Source organism: Clupea harengus, chromosome 11 (assembly GCF_900700415.2).
Source record: "Clupea harengus chromosome 11, Ch_v2.0.2, whole genome shotgun sequence".
Lineage (NCBI taxonomy): Eukaryota > Metazoa > Chordata > Actinopteri > Clupeiformes > Clupeidae > Clupea > Clupea harengus.
Window position 1 is genome coordinate 18,782,124 of NC_045162.1, and position 19,757 is coordinate 18,801,880.

Sequence of the window (19,757 nt, forward strand, 5' to 3'; positions counted from 1 at the left end):
CACACACACACACACACACACACTGATGGATGACAGCCACCCAAGTTCCCTGGTGAGGGCCTGATGTCATCCCACACATGGGAGACGGGTGTGTGAGTGTGAGGATGAGGTACTGTGTGTGTGTGTGAGTGTGTGTGTGTGTGTATATATTGATTGAGACAAAGGGATAGATGAGAGAGATGGTATGAATATGTGTGTGCGGGTGAGTGCACACATAAGAGATGAGCTGTGTGTGTGTGTGTGTGTGTGTGTGTGTGTGTGTGTGTGTGTGTGTGTGTGTGTGTGTGTGTGTGTGTGTGTGTGTAAACATGTGCATGTGATGAAAGGGAGGCATCTCCTCCCTCTGTCACACTGACACACAGCTCCAAATCCCCTTCAAACATCAGTTCCCTCAGATGCAGCAAGGGCTTCCGTGCGGTACCCCCTCCTCACAGGCCTGAACACTGCCTCTTCCTCCCCTTGCCCAGCACACACACCACACCATCTCTTTCTTCCTTCATCCTTCCCTTTCCCTCACCATCCCTTTCTTTCTCTCCCTCCTGAAAACCACTCCTTATTCCCCCTACACACACCACCATCCCTCTCTCTTCCTCTCCCTCTCCATCCCTCTCTTCCCGACTGACACTGCCTGGTCGGTAGAGGCCAAGTCTGGATTGACTTAAAACCTCATCATCTATGCCTTGGAGAGGACCAAGTGCGGCATGTTGTAGCTTTCAGAGAGACCAGCCTGCTCTCCGATCCCCGCTAGATTTATTTAGCGACTGCTTAACCCTGACAAGACTTCTTTTGTGTTTAAAGAAAGATGTGATTCAGGCGAGAACCTCTCCCTCTCTCTCTCTCCTCTCTTGGTCTTTGGTCTCGGTTGCCTGTACGCGTCCTGATGTCAATCTGGGAGGCAGACAGACGAGCATTCCTGTGAAACCAGCGCGATACTTCTTCAAAGGCGCGTGGAGTCTGGAGCACAAGGCCAGGGAACGCTGCAAAACACACATCTTTGGCTCTGCTGCTACACCACTTCTCATCACCCCCCCCCCCCACACACACACACACACACACACACACACACACACACACACACCTACCCCTTTGACAGCTCTGAGGACCGCAGACCGCTGCTTAGCTGGGAAACCTTGTGCACACCACTGTGCTTTGTAGAACAATGACGGGGGAATGTTCGAAACAATGGCAGTGATAGAGTCATGGTCCCACAAGACGATGACGCAAGCCCATTGACAGATGATGGCAGAGTGCAGTGTGTGTGTGTGTGTGTCGTGGGGGTGGGGGGTATGCATTAAAAGCCTGTCCAAAGGCACAGGCACCTTCAGTCACTGACCGGGGAACAGTGAAAGCCAGAATCCAGAGCTGCTGCCCTTATAAAGGCTGATGCTCCGAGCTGCTTTACAGAAGAAATGGGAAGACAGACAGAGATGGAGAACAAGAGTAGAGTTATGGAGAGAGACAGAAATATAGACTGAATGAAGGAGTGCAATAAAGAAACAAATGAATTGATAAAAACTGAAAAACAGTGTGCGAGCGGAAATGGTTTCATGTTCCTAGGTGAGAATGGGAGAGAAACGGAGGGAGAGAATTGAAGAAAGAAAGAAAGAAGAAAGGAAGAAAGGTTGAAGGGAAAGGTCAGGAGCAGCCTCAGCAGCATGAAGCAGAGGAGCATGGCAGGTATCACCTTCCTTCAGTAACCGAGCTGAAGGAAAATCAACATTGATCTGTCTGTCTGTCCCTCTATCCCTCTTCATCTCCCTCTATCTTTCTACCTCTCTGTTTCCCTCTCTCTTTCTTCCTCTCTCTTTCTCCTTCCCCACCAGCAGAGCAGGGCTATTACCAGCACTTAACACGCCGTGGTGACACCGAAGGATTAGCGTCAGGCCTGGCGGGCCGAGAGCGCTGAGATCAGAGTGGAGTGTGGGGTTCGTACCATGACAGCCGCCCCTTTTTCTTCTCTTTAAGCCAGTCACGGGCGCAGAAGAAACGCTGTCGACAGGCTGCGCCACAGTCGCCCCGTTTGTTTCAAAACACGCTCAGAGAAAGGCCCAAACACCAGGGCATAAATCCCCTAAGTCACGCCGCCGCGACCTTGAGAAGCCGATCTAAGAACGATTAGGGTTACTTTCATTTTTTTTTTGGTCTGTTCCCTTTCTGTTTCCAGCTGAGTTTCTTCCCGTCTTTCTTACTCTTTCTTGACAAGTAAAGGAGCTGAAAAAGACAGCTCTGATAACAACGGACATAACAGGGACTCCCAATGTAATATCAAACCAGTTTTCCACTTCACTTCAAAGGCCAGGCGCCTTCTGTGTACAAACACTACTTCCATTGCTGCACTGAAAAACAACCTTATAAGACCACCAATCTATGACCACAGAGAAAGGGAGAGGTGACTAGAGGAGACTGGAACGGAGAAGGATTGAGTGCAGATCACAGGAGATGAAAGAGAAAGAGGGTGAGAAGAACATGAAATGACAGAAAGGAGACCAATTTAATTTAACTGAGTCCAATTCTATTTTCTTTATTTATATGGCGCCAATAACCACTTAAAGTGTCTCAAGGCACTTGAACACAGAGCCTCAACCCCCTAGAGCAGGCGCTACGGCAACGGAGGCAAGTAAAACTTCCTTTCAACAGGAACCAAGCAGGCATTCATACATGGATGAAAATGGAAAGAGCTAGCATTTAAAGTCTGTAAAACAGCAACTAACAGACCAGAAGACCAAAGAAGAGAAAAGGAGAGAGGGCTAGCAGTGGGAGGCTTGAGTAGCAGTGGAGTTAGAGGCAGTGGGAGGCTTGAGTAGCAGTGGAGTTAGAGGCAGTGGGAGGCTTGAGTAGCAGTGGAGTTAGAGGCAGAGCAGAGGCTGGAGTAGAGTTAGAGGCAGGACGGAGGCTGGGGTAGTTAGAGGCAGGACGGAGGCTGGGGAAGCAGTAGAGTTAGAGGAAGAGAAAAATCTGGGAGGTCGGAGATGCGGGATTGAACAAAAATCCAATTAGGTGGGTTTTTCCTAAAGGTGGGTTTGATAAAAAAAAAAAATTGAGGTGTTGGCTGTGCCTCTCTGATGTGGTCTTTAACTGCATAGAGCCAACCCTCTCTCCCGTTCCCCAAGCACCCCACCCCACTCTCGTCTTCCAGCACCCCCAAACGCACCCCAGCGCTCTCCTCTGGCTGTCCTCCAGCAGGCTTCCATCTGGGCGACGGGCCACTGGCTGTCACGTAGCCGTCACGCTGCAGCTATGTCACAGCTCGTATATCAAACGCCCGCCTGCCGGCCTGCGCCAGGCAACCACCACCAGCGGAGAGCCTTAACCCCCTCCTCTCTTCCCTCCCCTCTCCTCTCTTCTCTCCTGTCCTCTCTTCTCTCCTGTCCTCTCTCCTCTCCCCTCCATCCACCTCTCTCTGCTCTCCATCCCCACTCTTCTCCACACCCTCATACCATTCTCTCCTTCCTCCTCAGGTCTCTCCTGTCCTCACCTCTGCACACCTACGTCCTTCAATCCTTCAAACCTGCCTCTCTGGATTTCCGCACATCCACTCGCTCACCCTCAAAGTGTTTTTTTTTTCTCTCCCCGTTTGATTGGTAGAGCAGAAGAGAAAGGGGTGGACTCTTTCTCTCTCTTCCTCTCATCAAACTTGACTCAGCCCATCATCTGGCTATTGTAACGGACCGATTCCTTTGTGCCACTCAATTGTTTTTCATTAGAACCGCCATTCTTTCAAGGACTCGCCTGGGCGACACATCTTTCAGATATTAAAGCGTGGCTTTCGCTCCAAATCTGCTGTTGTTTCAACAGCACTCCCATGGAGGCAAATTACAGAAGGGTTGGGGGGGGGGGGGGGGGGGCAATCAATGTGGAATTTCTACGTTGGCTGCGTTTGAAAGGAGCGGACGGACACGCCATACATCTTTTATAATGAGATGTCTGTGAGGTTATGCTCTCCGGGACGGATCTTTGTGTCGTCTCAGCCTTTTTTATGGCCCTCGTCACGGAAGGCCGTTCCAGACAAGGATGCCCCCGATCTCATGTGATCAAGGACGTGGCGAGGCGACTACCCCGTCATGCTCACTTCCTGTTGTCTGCATAAAAGTCGGGGTTGCAGAGGACGGGGGAGAAAATCCTCCCTGCGTCCTCCACCAAGCCGCCAGCTCCGCTTCGCCACCATCTGCGAGCAGGAAGGGCCCTCCTCGGTGGGGCTCGTTACTGACAGGTTATAAATACTCCTGAGGAAATGAAATTATTCCAACAAACCTCGCTGGCCTCTCGTGAATTAATTTTATATAAAAAATAAACCCCCCATCTTCTCATCTATGGTCTGTGACCAACGCCAGTGCAGCGCACCATATGCAGAGTGGTAACGGCTTCCCAAAAGAGATTTCTCTTGAGACACAAAAACAAAACAAAACTCCATATAAAATTATTCCCTCTGCAATATCAAAAATATTAATAATAACTTTAATAATGTTATTAAGCCATTATAATGAAAAAATACTCAAAAACCACAAGGAAATATGTTCTGAAAACTAGAACTGAAGGCCCATTGAATGCACCCCGAGGCAAGAAAAAAAGGGCACCGAAAAAAACACAGAAACGAACTGAGGGGCAGTTAACCCACAGTGAGAGACAAATGACTTGGCACTGCCACACACGCAAACTGTTGACCCAACAGGGGCCTGCCCGCCCGCCCGCCCCCTGCCTGCCTGCCCATGCCAGTCAAGGCGGTGGGGATGGGTATGCTCTGGGGTTGCGGAGAGGGCACGGAGCCTGGCAGCACTTCCAGTGGCAGCCACTCCTCTGCAGACGGACAGAAGAAGAAACAGACTCGCAGAAAGAAGGGAAGATCAAGAAGAAAGAAAATGAACAAAAGGAAAGATGAACAGCACTCAGGAGGGAAAGGGGGATTACTGGAAGAACAAAAAAAAACCTGGATGGGAGAGAGCACGTCAAATCAAAGCCAAGTTGGCAACGGTGGGGGGTCAGATTGCAGCGTCCAAGACAGGCCAACTCCATAACAAGACAATAAAAAAGCCACTTTGATGCACTCATGTTTACTGCCAATGTCATACACAACCTAATTAACCAAAATCCTTTCGTTACATCGTGCAAAACAAGGATTAGCTATTGCATAAAAATGACATATTCATGCATGCAACTTCATTACATTTAGCAATGTGCTGTATGTACTGAAGTGGTGTCGCATTAAAGCGGAGTTTAGACAATAAGCATGAATGCAAATGGACTAATTGAGAGCTGGATGATGCAAAGAACTCCTCAGAACTCCCTACAGAGTTTTCCTTCCCCCGGCCCGTTCAGCCAATCTTTAAATCAAAACAGGACTCCTAATCATACACACACGTGCGTGCATGTACAGACACTATTAAATTAGAATATACATGTAAACACTCGTACAATCGACCCAAACGGCGCTTTCATATCCAAACTATTTTAAGCAGACATATTATAATGCTTTTTTGCCCTTGGGCTGCTAGAGGACGGCTCTGACGTACGCCTCTCATAAAGCTCAAATAAAAGCACATGGAGTTGCTTGATTTTTAAAAAAAAAAAAAGAGAGAAAAACATTTAGCAGTCCATCCATATGCTAACTGCTCCCCTCTTTTTATCCCTTTCCACTGATAGAGAATTTCCTCATCTGGGAGAGAGAATGGAATAAGCAGACGGAGGGCCCTGCCAGTATAGTGGACACTGACTTAAGTGTGTTATCAGCTATGCCACGATATGAAACACCTTCCTCTATTGGGTGCCAAACTTCATAGCCGAGAGGAAAGAAGAGAGGGATATTATATATATAAAAAAGAAAAAGAAAAAAGTTTCAAAGTTAAGCACTTTCAGTTCCCCCCGCATGTGTAAGTGTTCATACAGGGAGGTCCTGCAGATCCAAAGCAACCGACTTCAGCTGGTGACACGCCGAGGCCATTGCACTACTACTGAACACATACTTCAAAGGCAGCCAGCTCCTATTAGAACCTATGAGGTTCAGACCCGAAGGTGAGTGTATAGTTTGCGTGTGTGTGTGTGTGTGTGTGTGTGTGTGTGTGTGTGTGTGTGTGTGTGTGTGTGTGTGTGTGTGTGTGTGTGTGTGTGTGTGTGTGTATGTGTGTGTGTGTGTGTGTGTGTGAATGCATTTCAGTGCATCGTGTGTGTGTGTGTGTGTGTGTGTGTGTGTGTGTGTGTGTGTGTGTGTGTGTGTGTGTGTGTGTGTGTGTGTGTGTGTGTGTGTGTGTGTGTGTGTGTTGGCTGTGGGGGAGGATAAAGAGGGCTGTCTTGAGTTGGCCTACCGCAAACCCGTTTACTGTTCAGGAGCCTGAGGGTGGCTGCATGTTAACGGGCTTAAAATAGTCCCCAGCATTTCAACTCTGGGCGGCTTTTCCAGCCTGTAAAATACCCAACGAGTGGAGGGCTTTTGGCGCGCTGGCCACGCCGTCGGCAGGAGCTGCTCTCTCGCTTTCTCTTTCTCTCGTCTTCTCCCGCTCTCTGGCTCTGCTTCTGTCTCTCTCTCTCACTCACTCTCCCTTTCTGGCTCTCTCCCTCTCTGGCCAACTGCCTTTAGCTCCGAGAGTAGAGCAGAGGAGAGGAAAAGAGAGGAGAGGTAAGCAGAGGAGAAGAGAGGGTAAGCAAAGAGGTGAGGAGACGAGAGGTAAGCAGATGAGAGGAGAGAAGAAAGAGACGAGAGAGAATAGAGCAGGAGGAAGCCGGTAGCAGAAGAGCAGCGGGGGTCGGGGACCCATTGTGACGCTGGGCTGTGGACACGACCGCACCCGCCACAGTGACCAGAATGATTCAGTCTGCGCTAGCGTATCCTGCCCAGGCCACAGCCGCCCCCTCAGACAGCCAGACCAGAGGCACAGCCTGAGCCCGGGGCTGTGGGACTGCAGAGCCCCTACAACACTGCCAGCAGGTGGGCACAGGGAGCACTGGGACTTTACACCTGCATGTCCTCCTGCTTGTACCACTGTTAGGTGAAATTTCACTTAAGTTACCTCAGGACTCCAGAGTTCTATATAAATACACTCAGCTAAAAGAGGCATATGATTAAAACACATACATACTTGATTAAAGTCAGAGTTTCACATTTCTCAATCACCCACCCTGCTTCACTTTGAGACTGGGGTTACCGTTTAACTCTCTGGTTCAACTCCCTAGTTCAGCTCCTGTCTTTCTATCCCCATGTGGGCCTCCCTTCTCTTTACTGTCCTTCTCCAGACCAGCCAGTGTTGGCCCTTACGCAAGGTCTCAGAGTTACTCCTCCTGCGTGGTCCAGGACTGAGAAGGTTCAGAGTAAGCAAGGGAGAGGGAGAGAGGGATAGAGAGGGATCGAGAGGCAAGGAGGGAGCGAGGGAGCGCGAGAGGGGAATAAGTGAGTTCACTCCGCGGGAGTCGCCTCTTAATAATCTGGCGTCGGCACAGCCGGGTGTGGGTGAAAGGTAGCTGCTGGCCCGGGGCAGTGTGTTGATGGCGTACCCAACAAACATGATCCTAATGAGTTGGAAAAACCCGCCGGGCCCCCCTGGAGGCTGTCGCCTGCTACCGTCATGAGAAACGCTACTGTTTTATTGAATGCAGCCCCACTGCCCAGCCCTGTTTTCCCCTCTCCCTCTCTCTCCCTCCCTCTCCCTCTCCCTCTTTCTCCTCTCCCTCTCTCTCCCCTCTCTCTCTCTCCCCCCAAACTCTCCCTCATTCTCTCTCCCCTCATTTCGGTCTTTTATGGGGTCGGATTTATTGGTGGAGCATTAAGGCCTGGTGGAGGACATGGCGCGTGTAATGGTGGGGGAGTTCATTTGAGCGCGGCCGCAGGTCCTCCACCTCACGCTGGGCACGGAGGGGCTGTCTGAGGACTCTGGGCCTCTGCACGTCTGAGCTCATCTGCAAGCCATTTGCTGACGCTGCCACCAGGCTGGCAGAGGAGAGAGGGGCAGAGAGAGAGAGAGAGAGAGAGAGAGAGGGAGGGAGGGAGGGGCGGAGGAGACAGTGGAAAGAGAGGAAAGACATGTGGAGAGACATAGAGAGGGAGAGAGACAGAGAGAAAGCATATGACTGACAGAAGGAGAGATCGAGCAACACTGAAAAAGAGACAGCGAGTGAGAGAGTGAGCGAAAGAGGATGAGAAAAAGAGTGCGTGAGTGAACAGGAGCGAGAAAGCATGAGCACGACGACTGCGAGAGTAAGTGAGCGAGGGGGTGAGCCGCACCTAAGCAGCAGCACTGTAAAGCTGACAGGCTGACATGCTCCATTTCTTTTTGATTTATGGCACAGTGATGGACGAAGCTGGAGGCAAAGCAAACACAGGTGGCGAGTTAGTGGACCTGTGCGGGGAGCAGGTATGGAGAATGTCACCGCGCAGAGGGCAAAAATAACTCCAGGCTTTAACAAGCTGAGCAAATGCGTGGGCCACAGACGGGCACCTGCAACGCAGCCACATGTGCCCACATTCCAAAACACACGCATGAACACTTGGGCCCTTTGTGTGTGTCTTTCCTCTTCTCTGTGAAACATAAACGCTTTCCTGTGGTCTCTCTCTCTCTCCTCTCCCCTCTCTCCCTCGCTCTCTCAATCCAATCCAGTAGTAAGCCCCTTCCCATGTTTTTCCATAACGGAATCGCTGCAAATGACGGAATGACAGTCACACAGAGAATGTGGAATGATGGAAGAAATGTGTGAGAACAAGAAAGAGGAGACAGAGAGGGATAAGGAGGGAGAGAGACTTTGAAAGCAAGACAGGAGAAAGACCAGAAAGAGCAAAAGAGAGGAGAGGAGAGAGAGAGGAGAGAGAGAGAGAGAGAGGGAAGGAAAGAGAGAGAGAACAAGACAGGCAGAGAGGAAAGTGAGGAAAGAGAGAGAGAGAGAGAGAGACAGAGAGAGAGAGTAGTACTGTGTTATGTACTTCCTTATGTTTGTAACTGTTACGTTACATATGGTGTTTTGTTGTTACTTATTACTGGCTTTAGCAACACTGTATTGTGACAGTAATGCTAATACAGCAACTTTGAATTGAATTGAAAGAGAGGGGAAAGAGAGGAAAGAGAAACAGAGAGCGTAAAGAGACAGAGAGAGAGGAAAGAGACTGCGGGCAGCAGAGGGAAGGCTGGCTGGTAATGTGTGTAGTTGAGCGTTACCTTGGGCTGGTGTTTTGTACACGTCGTTGAGAAGGCTTTCACTGACCCCCGGGGAGGCCCCGTTCCCCAGGCTGTGGGTCCAGCTCTGACTGATGGCCTGCAGCAGCAGCATCTGGGCCCGGCTGCCCTGCAGCGAGAAGTGGGGCAGCTCAAAAATGCACTCGGTGATGGACACAGAAGACCTCTTAGTCCTGCAGGGAGAAATGGGCAGGAGGTGAAGGGGGGTGAGGAAATGGAGAATGAACGAGAGTAAGAGAAAGAGAGAGAGAGAGAGAGAGAGAGAGAGAGAGAGGGAGAGAGAGGGTGGGAGGGAAGGAAAAACAGAGGAAAAAATTAATTGCATTGTGTGATAAATGTGCACTTGCGCGATGTTTGCCTGAACTTGGAATTCTACCTGAAAAACATTTCCTTATAGGCCGATTACATCTTCGCTAGCTCCAGTCCGAAATGAATTACTACCAATCCATTCATCATCTGCTCTGCCAGAAAATGTTCCCATCTCTACAAGAGAGCAGCTGAAGAGCTGAGAAGCTGGAAAAACACACACTAACACACACACACACACACACACACACACACACACACACACACACACACACACACACACATCAAACTCCTAACAGCCAGCCAACAGTTGCATGTCTGTCGGCCAGTTGGACGTGTTTTTTTTTCCTCGCCGTCAATCGGTGGACGGACAGGACAGCTCCGTCGGAGCGGTTATCGTGATTTATGCGCGGGGAGGCCCATCCCAGATACCCGATCCCCCAAAATGACACGGAGCCCATTTAACGTCTCATCTCGAGCTGAGGCTGGTTGTTCCACTCAGAGGGCCGCCGGCCGCGAGGCGAGAGCTTGAAGCGGGGAACACGGAGCGGGGCGAGCGTTGCGAGCGGGGCGAGCGGGGCTGGCGATCGTCAGGGGGGTGAGGTAACAGCACTCCGCTGAATCACTGTCAGTTCAAGTCCCAGAGGAGGGCAGTCTCATTTATCTTTCACCTCCATGCAAAAAAACACAGAGTGAAGGAAAGTAAAGCAAAGGAAAACACACAGACACACAAGGCATACGCCATCCTTCCATCACAGCCAGTGTCTGAATGCATTCCTGTTTTTTTTTCTCTCCTCTCTCTCATCCCCCCTCTCTTTCATCCTCCATCTCTCTCTCTCTCGCTCTCTCTCTCTCTCTCTCTCTGTGTGTGTGTGTGTGTGTGTGTTTCTCCCCCTCTCTATCTCGGACTCTCTTTGCCTCTCTTTGCCTCTCTCTCCCTCTCCAAGCTGGCCAGTCCTTGACGTCTAGGGGCCCCTCAGTGACAGTGAGGGCTCCATCATGCCAAGCTGCTGGGGGATTCCCCTCCCCTCCCCTCCCCTCCCCTCCCCTCTCCTCTCCTCTCCTCTCCTCTCCTCTCCTCTCCTCTCCTCTCCTCTCCTCTCCTCTCCTCTCCTCTCCTCCCCTCTCCTCCCCTCTCCTACCCTCTCCTCCCCTCCCCTCCCCTCCCCTCCCCTCTCCTCTCCTCTCCTCTCCTCTCCTCTCCTCTCCTCTCCTCCCATCCCGTCCATCCTGGAAAAGAGTGTGGCAGCCAGCGGGCTGATGGAGCGCTCCTCGCGGGCTGAGGGGTCTCCCTGCTGAACTACTCACCAGCGCTCTCACACACACACACACTACTACAGCTGTGTGTGAGGGGCCTGCACCAGATGGAGCGTCGGCATGGCCCAACAGACTTGGAGACGCACACACACAAACACAGTCAAACACACAGACATATCCAGGCAAACACACACAAACACACACACACACACACACACACAGATACAAAAGCCCCTAGAGACACACAGAAAGATACAGACAGACCGACACATATTAAAAAACATAGACACACATAGGCACACAAACACACACACACACACACACACACACACACACAGAGAAAGAGAAAGAAAGAAAGTACGCAGATATATGCAGATCAGCCTGTTTCCTAACGCTGCTAAAAACAAGCAAGTTAAACAAGCATGTTTTACTCCTCTACCTGCTGACAGTGTGTTTATGAGTGTTTGTTTGACCACCAATTGCTATGGAGTCATCAACCGCGAGATGAGGAGAGGAGAGGAGAGGGGAGCTCATCCAGGAAAACAAAATCGTTTCCTTTCCTTTCCTGTCGTCCTTCGTGATGGGGCCGTAAGTATCTGTCACATTCAGTTTAATGACGCATTCGGCATCTGCCCTCACACACACACAGAGACTCACACACACACACACACACACACTTGTGTTCCAGTCTGACTGGGAGGAATGCCTCCTGTACTTGTGCGGGCTCTGCAAGCGTTTAGCTTGGTGTTGGCTTCCCGCTATCTGCTTTTTGCTGTGCTCCTGGGTGGTTTGCTGGGTGACATAAACTGTCTGACTGCACTCCAGTATATACACACACACACAAACACACACACACACAAAGAGATACACACCCATGTCACTGATTGTGTTCAAAGAGACAAACACGGATGTCTGAACTCAGGGGTGCAAACTCATCAGGGATGAAAAAGGTGACATGATGCGAACCCCCTAGGAGGGTCCGGGGCATGCTCCCCGGGGAATATATTTTATATACAGTGGGGAAAATAAGTATTTGAACCCCTGCCGATTTCGCAAGTTTGGCCACTTGCAAAGGAATGTGTGATCTATAATTGTAATGGTAGGTGTATTTTAACAGTGAGAAATAGAATATCAACAAACAAATCCAGAAAACTGCATTTTATAACATTTATGACTTTATTTGTATTTGATGCAGAAAATAAGTATTTGAACCCCCAAGCAAACAGCAAGAATTCTGGCTCCCAACGACCAGTTATGTGCCCAAGAAGCACACAGATTAGTCCTCATTAGGCCTAACAAGGTACACCTGATCTCAACTGGTGACGTGTAGAAAAGAAACCTGTCCAAAGAATCATACTTCACACCTTCAACCTCACCACCATGGGCAAGACCAAAGAGTTGACCAAGGACGTCAGAGATAAGATTGTAGACCTGCACAAGGCTGGAATGGGTTACAAATCCATCGGCAAGCAGCTTGGTGAGAAGCAGACAACTATTTGTGCGATTATTCGTAAATGGAAGCAACACCAAACAACTGTCCATCGCTCTAGGTTTGGGGCTCCATGCAAGATATCCCCTCGTGCGGTATCGGTGATCATCCGAAAGGTGCAGAATAACCCCAGAACTACACAGGGGGAGCTTGTGAATGATCTCAAGGCAGCTGGGACCACAGTCACCAAGAAAACCATTGGCAACACACTACGCTGTAATGGTTTGAAGTACTGCAGAACTCGCAAGGTCCCCCTGCTCAAGGAAGCACATGTACAGGGCCGTGTGAAGTTTGCCAATGAACACTTGAATGATTCTAAGGAGGTTTGGGAGACAGGATGTGGTCAGATGAGACCATAATCAAGCTCTTTGGCATCAACTCGACTTGCCGCGTTTGGAGGGGGAAGAATGCTGAATATGACACCATCCCCACCGTCAAGCATGGAGGTGGAAACATTATGCTTTGGGGCTGTTTCTCTGCCAAGGGTACAGGACGACTCCACTGCATCGAGGGGACTATGGATGGGGCCATGTAATGTGGAATATTGGGCTTGAACCTCATTCCTTCATTCCCTCCCATTGAAAACGCAACCTTAAGGATTTGGAGAGGATCTGCAAAGAGGAGTGGACCAAAATCCCTCCTGAGATGTGTGTAAACCTGGTGACCAACTACAAGAAAAGTCTGACGTCTGTGCTTGCCAACAAGGGTTATTCCACCAAGTACTAAGTCATGTTTTGCTAGGGGTTCAGATACTTATTTTCTGCATCAAATGCAAATTAAGTCATAAATGTTATAAAATGCAGTTTTCTGGATTTTTTTGTTGATATTCTGTTTCTCACTGTTAAAATACACCTACTCTTACAATTATAGATCACACATTTCTTTGCAAGTGGCCAAACTTGCGAAATCGGCAGGGGTTCAAATACTTATTTTCCCCACTGTATAAGAACATTTTGCACATTTTAAAGTTCAATGCATCAATCTGGTGCACTTGACAACAAAATGATGAGGCTAGATCTATGAAGAACTTTGTGCTGTTGTAAACAATGTTGTGCTCTGGTAACAGTTTAATCATAAACATTCCTGTGTTGAATGTTGTACGGGCACTGGCCAACCCAACCACCCACCCCAATACCCTGCCGACCACCCACTCCAGTCCACTTCACCAAAGCACATTACGTCACAGATTTCCATCAGGTATTAAGCAAAAAAAGGGCCAACTATTGGAACAGAAAATCAACAGAGGCTGCATCAGGCATGGCCTAGCTTCTCCGTGTTCTTGAAAAACGGTGACAGTGGGAACACATATTATTTTCCCTTTACATTACTCTTTGAGTCTAGCTTGTCAGGACAAGAGCTATTTGCATCTGACTCCGGCCTCTAGTTGAGCCACAGTAATGGCATCCTCCTCCTAAAATTCTCTCATTCTGAAAACAAACTGAAGTAGGAGAGTGGTAAGTTTGTTCAGTTGCAGTGAAGCACCCGGCAGTAGAAAACGGGTCAGTGCTTCAGATTACATACACATAGGGACGTGTGGTCAGGGGAGGCAGAGCCTCATGAAAAGTGAAAGTCATCATGAAAAGTAAAAAATAAATAATGATAAAATAAAATAAATATTAATATGTATCTACTGATCTGTGCTTTAAATAAAAATGTTGTATGGTTCCGATCATTTTTATAATCAAAATCGCTGAATTTGACCATGTCCTGTTCAAACAGAGAGGCGACTCGCGAGGTGAGGCAGCAACGAGCTGCGCCTCATATCAGATTGTGCAATCCCTCACACACTGGGTTGAGCGCATGCCTTTTGCTTTCTCATTGTTTGTCATCAGTGAAATATTTGTAGACACTTTTATTATATGTCGTTTGTATCCATAGAATAGGTAATGTAATGTATTTCACGTATGTGAAGAAGCTATTTAGTCTTGCATAACGTTATTGCAGCGTACCAACGTCACACGTTACCGTATATGCCATCTTAAAAAGGCCGTTCGAAACCAACGCTTTCACCCGAAAGACATGCCTTGTAATACACCTGTCTATTACGGCATGACATGGGTTGGCCAAACGAACAAGCTTGAAAAAAATATTTGACAGCTTGCGTTCGCAGATTACTTGGAGGACCCACCCCCCCTTAAAAATATTTTTATTGCAGATCTACACGAATCACACAAATGACCTATTTTGGATCAAAAACGGCGAATTTCGCCGAAAGGTGACGAGTTTGCACCCCTGGAACTGGTGGTGTGGCTTTACCGTAACAATGAAATGGCTGACTGGGAATAAGGACTATTCAACAGGGGTGGCATGACTCTCCCAGTGGGCCTAGGGTTGCTATAAGAAACGCTGGGGAGGTACAGACGTTTCTGTTGGAGAGTAAACTGGGGCATTTATGTAACCAGACTGCTTTATCACACCAAAGGGGGTGACCCCACAACCTCGGAGGTGTTAGTCAGGTTGAGGCAGAGCAGCTATGGCTGCTAGCTTTGACACTAGCGCACCTTTTTAAAAGGTGGGATCCCTAAACACAGCACTGAATATCTTACCTTATCTTCTCACACTTAGGTCATTAGCAACCGCAGTTACCCAGATCTATGTGCAATGTGTGCCCGCCACCAAGAGAAACCTACAAGGCCATGTCATTTAGCTTTGCTCCTATAGTGTAGTTATAGGCGTCTTGGAAAACTTTAAACCACACTGGTCAGTCTTGCTTTATATTCAGTGTCCTTGGGCAACTTGGGTACTATGTGTTTAATAACTCATGTACATCTCACAAGGCCTAATTCTAAGCCCTTGTTTGTCTTATAACAACCTGTAATTCGATTGGACATTTATCAATTAAGCACCAAGTACAAACCTTATGGCACTTATGACTCTAATACATACCTTATGACATAGCTGACAGAGCTGACTAGCTTCTGTTCATCTGATTACTGGCCATTAAGGCATATAAGTGTCTGTTAGCCCAGAATTTATAATAGGTTTAACCTGATAGTGGACTAATAGTGGGTAAAGTCCTCTTGTATTTCCATGTAGAGGGATTTCGGGCTGCCCCTGGTGTGTAGTAGCGTACCACAGCAGGGTAACGGAAAATCATATGGGAAAAATCCACCAGCGCGTATATAACATAAATACAGGCTGAACTCCACCACTGTAAAGGATGAGACCACAGCTGTGAGATCACCCTGATGAATTGAGGACACTTAAGAACCAAACAGCGTACTAAATCACACAAATGTGTATGAGGATTCGGTGTGGTTTAGAGGCCTGCTCCACTCCATGGTGCAATTCATCCTCCTACTCTCTCTCTCTCTCTCTGTCTGTCTGTCTGTCTGTGTCTTTTTCTCTGTCTGTCTCTTTCTCTGTCTGTCTGTCTGTCTGTCTGTCTCTCTGTTTCTCTATCTTTCTCTCTCTCTGTTTCTCCCTTGCTTCTGCTCTGGTGTTGTGGCTCCTTTTTAACGAGTGCATTCTTAACAAGAGCACTTAGTACTGCGGTCACAAACAAACATGACACACTGTTCCCTACTATTGCAGTTTTTTTAGGTCTAGTTGTACACGTTCAGGTTAGGAATCTAACAGGCTTGTTTGCACATCACTTTGAACATGGTGACACAACCTCAGAAAGCCTACTTATAATGAAGAATATAAATTAAATGCTTTTTTTTTACATTTCATGTCTATGCTTTAATTTCCCACTGTTGTGACCCCTGTTGTGCAGATCACTTTTTGTAGGCGTTCACCCCTGTCGACACATTCAGGATTACTCCTCCGCGACCTCTGACCTGCAATTACTTTCTCTTTCACGCCCCTCGTCTCTCATCTTTGGTCTGGCCCTAAATGGCACTGCATCTGCGGCACACATCCATCACTGACCCTCAGCAGAGCCGAGCCGAGCATGAAACCCTAACCCAAGAACAAAAGGCACATACGATGGGGAGAGAGAGAGAGGGAGAGAGAGAGTGTGAGAGAGAGAGAGAGAGTGAGAGAGAGGGAGAGGAGAGGAGAGCACTGCGGGACTCGGCGACAAAGGCGTGCCACATGCGCAGCAAATGTGTGTGTCTGAGGCCACTTCAGTGGGGACTGGCAACGGATGAAAGTTTTACCCTGGATTCCATTCCAGTATTTATTTTTTTATATGCATGTGTGTGTGTGCGTTAGTGTGTGCGTTAGTGCGTGTGTTAGTTAGTGTGTGTGTGTGCATATGTGTGTGTGCGTGCGTGTGCGCGTGTTTATTTTTAATGCTCAAGAGAAGCAGTGCCATCCATGTGGGCCCCGTCTACAAACTTTAATTAAGCACCTGTGTTTGTTATGGGGCGCGTAATGCACCACAAACGACAACAACAAATGGCTGGAGATGAGGAGAAGGGTTCTCATTACGTTAGGCTGAGGAGAATGTGAAACAGTGTCTAGTAAGAGAGTGTGTTCCGTGCCGTTTCGCACGTTTGCCTGATTCGGTGTTTTTCCCTGTTTTCTCGCATTCCTCTTGCAAGACAAAACGTTCTTTAAAAAACAACTTCCCTCATCTGGTGCGCTCTCCGGCACTAGCTGGTCGATGCGGGTTCAAGCCAGGCCGGGAGTTCGTTCTCGTATCCATTTTGGTACTGCAGTGGGGCAGAGTGGCATGGATCATGAATGAACTAGCCTGCCTTGGATGCCCAGGGAGAGAGAGAGAGACAGAGAGGGGGAGGGAGGGAGAGAGAGAGTAGGCACCTGGCACCATGCCCACTCTGCTGTGTGCGGCTGGCTGCTACAGTAGCTCCACCTGCCTGTAAAACCAACCCCACCACATAGCATCTGAGATGGGTGTATTTTTACATTTTCACTCTCTTATTCCTGTGACACACCAGCAAGTCAGCTGTGACATGAGCCTCTTTTTTTGTTTTGTTTCAACAGGTTAAGTGTGAATGAAGCCCATTCAACAGAGGGTCCACAAACAGGGCCAAAGAGAACCTTTTCCTCTTTTTTTGATAAAGGGGATGATAAAGAAGACAGAGAGAGAAGACGGACAGAGAGATTGTGAGAAAGACAGAGAGACTGGAGAGGAGAGACAGACAGAAAGGGAGGGAGGGAGAGAGAGAGAATGTGAGAAAGACAGAGAGACTGGAGAGGAGAGACAGACAGCAAGGGAGGGAGGGTGGGAGAGAAGACATTGTACAATCCACAAGCTATATGTGACTCGTGAGGAAAATAATTCCTAGTGTAAGCAGCTGAGCGTGAGGCTCGTTAAAAAAAGGCTTGTTTGGCCTGCATCCAGTGCAAACGCCGCAAAGACAGAAATGGCAGGTTGCCCCCTTTGTACTTCTGTGGACAAAAATAGATTTGTCTTAATTAAAGAGGCACAGCACTCCTCAGTGTGAACGTGCTAGAAAACACTGGCACAGGTTGGCCTGGAGAAGAGGCAGTCTTGCATCTCTGAAACGCACTGCACTGCATCCAAGTGCACTTTTTTCCTTTTTTCCTAAATTTATGTCGATATGCTACGTTCATGCTAATATTTGGTTTGGTGTGGTGGGGGGGGTGTGAACATATAACAGCACACACACGTACACAGTAGGTGAACTTCCCGAATTCATTCTCATATTTGGTGTGTCTGTGTGTGCGTGCGTGTGTGTGCGTGCGTGTGCGTGCGTGCGTGCGTGCGTGTGTGTCCAGGGTTCTGGTGGTCCGGCTCTCCTCTGAGCTGGAGAGAACAGCCCCCCATTCTTCTGAACTCAACACCTAGCCTATGGCCAGCAGGGACACCATCAGAGGGAGCAGCTGGACCTAATGGTTTACATAGAGTCCCAGCATGCTTGCATGGAACCCACCGGCACTTTCCAAACTGTTCATTTTTGTTATTACTCATATCCTGTGCACAACCCAATCCACTCCCTCACTATTTCCAAAATAATGCACAAAGCCTCCGGCTATATGTCTAAGAGAGTGGTTGGGAGGTGGGGGGGTGTGCAGGGAGAGCATTCAAACCATCGTTGGCCAGAAAAGGCATGCTGGGAGCTTGCAGGTGTTAGAACAGTCCGCCTCAACTGTCTGGAATCTGCGCAGAGGCTGAGCCAACGTACACATGTTACCTGATTACACATCGTACCTCTGAGAGCTAAACCATTTTAGACTTGCTGAAAGCATCTTGTGTGCCTTCTCATCTTGGGCTTTGTTAAACCACAAACACAAACACACATCCAGGAATTCTTGATTGCAAACAGAGAACATACTCAAAGATCACACACAAACACACACATACACAACAAACACACACACACACACACACACACACACACACACACACACACACACTGTTCATTCAGCCATTTATCAGTTCCTTTGACACTTTCCCTCTACTTAATTTCTTCTTATCTGGACAAATTTACAAAGTGCACTCAAACACGAGGCCAATCCATTACACCTGGCAGCCATCCATTACATGACAATAGCCACCTCCAATCTTGATAGATTGATTAGTAATTGCAGAGACACAATAAATCATTCCCTACTTCCTTCAACATTGACCATTACAAATCAAAAAAATGGATTTTAGACTGCAAAAGCATCTGTGTTGCGTTTTAAACATACAGAGCTAATTTAATCTCAAATAAAAAAAAATGTTAAAGCGCAAAGGAAGTGGGAGAGAGTGGACTATGTGTAAGACATTAATCTGCAATCCAGAAATAGATGTGGGCAGTTTGTGGCCTTTTGGAGTTTCCCGTTTCCTCCATGCGAGGTCACTGACCTCCGTCTAATGACCTCGGAGTCTTCCCTCAGACTTCCACGCTCAGGCTCTTCAAAGGGCCCGGCGCTACACAAAGGCTCCCCGAGCGGCCGGGGCCGTTTGAAAACATGTTGCGTGGTTACAACAGCGCTTCCTGAGAGCAACAATGAGCCTCTGTGAAAACGGGGCATCTTAGGGGGACAGGTTCTACAAACATCTACATTTCTGAGAAGAAAAAAAAATTCAGTACCAATTTGATTGATAGATATACTATAAATATACATACTGTTTATTTATACAAATATGTAAACATTATAGGTCTCATTACGAGATGGTATGTAACATATTATATATTCTATACGTAGATAAAAGAAAGAAAAAGGTCGAAAATGGACTGGAGGGTACGTGAGGTAATGTAATGTCATGTAAAATGGAACGGCCCAGCTGGTGAGCACCAGACCAACAGCGTCATGTCAACAGGGCCCTGGCCGTGTCAGAGGCTTCAGATACCCGCTCACATTCCTGGGCACCTCAACACTGCCGTCTCCCCTGACTTTCAACATGGCCCTCATACATCTTCCCCAGCCCGCCTGTCAGAAGAAAGGCCAGTGGTGGTGGATGGAGCCTGGGCAGAGAGGAGGGGTGTGAAGGCCTGTGTGGTGTGAACAGCAGTGGGGGTGGGTGGGGGGGGTTGTGGAGGGGCAGAGATGGGGAGAGGTGTGAGATGCATGCCGGTCTCCATCATCGGGACCCCAGGAGTTCAAAGCCACGGCCAGCCAGCGTGCCCATCTGCATCTGTGGGGGTCGGCCCTCAGGAGACAGCTTCATTACATAGGCCTTAATCCACAGAGGG

The 19,757-nt window shown here is 48.5% G+C and overlaps 1 protein-coding gene across 1 annotated transcript in view; it reads right to left on the minus strand.

Moving 5' to 3' along the window:
- Window positions 1-19,757, minus strand: part of LOC105896139 (vacuolar protein sorting-associated protein 13B) — a 338,344-nt gene that overhangs the window by 242,630 nt on the left and 75,957 nt on the right. Inside the window, 1 exon segment of the mRNA XM_042709212.1 lies at window positions 9,132-9,322. Within this exon segment, the coding sequence (XP_042565146.1) occupies window positions 9,132-9,322 (191 nt within the window).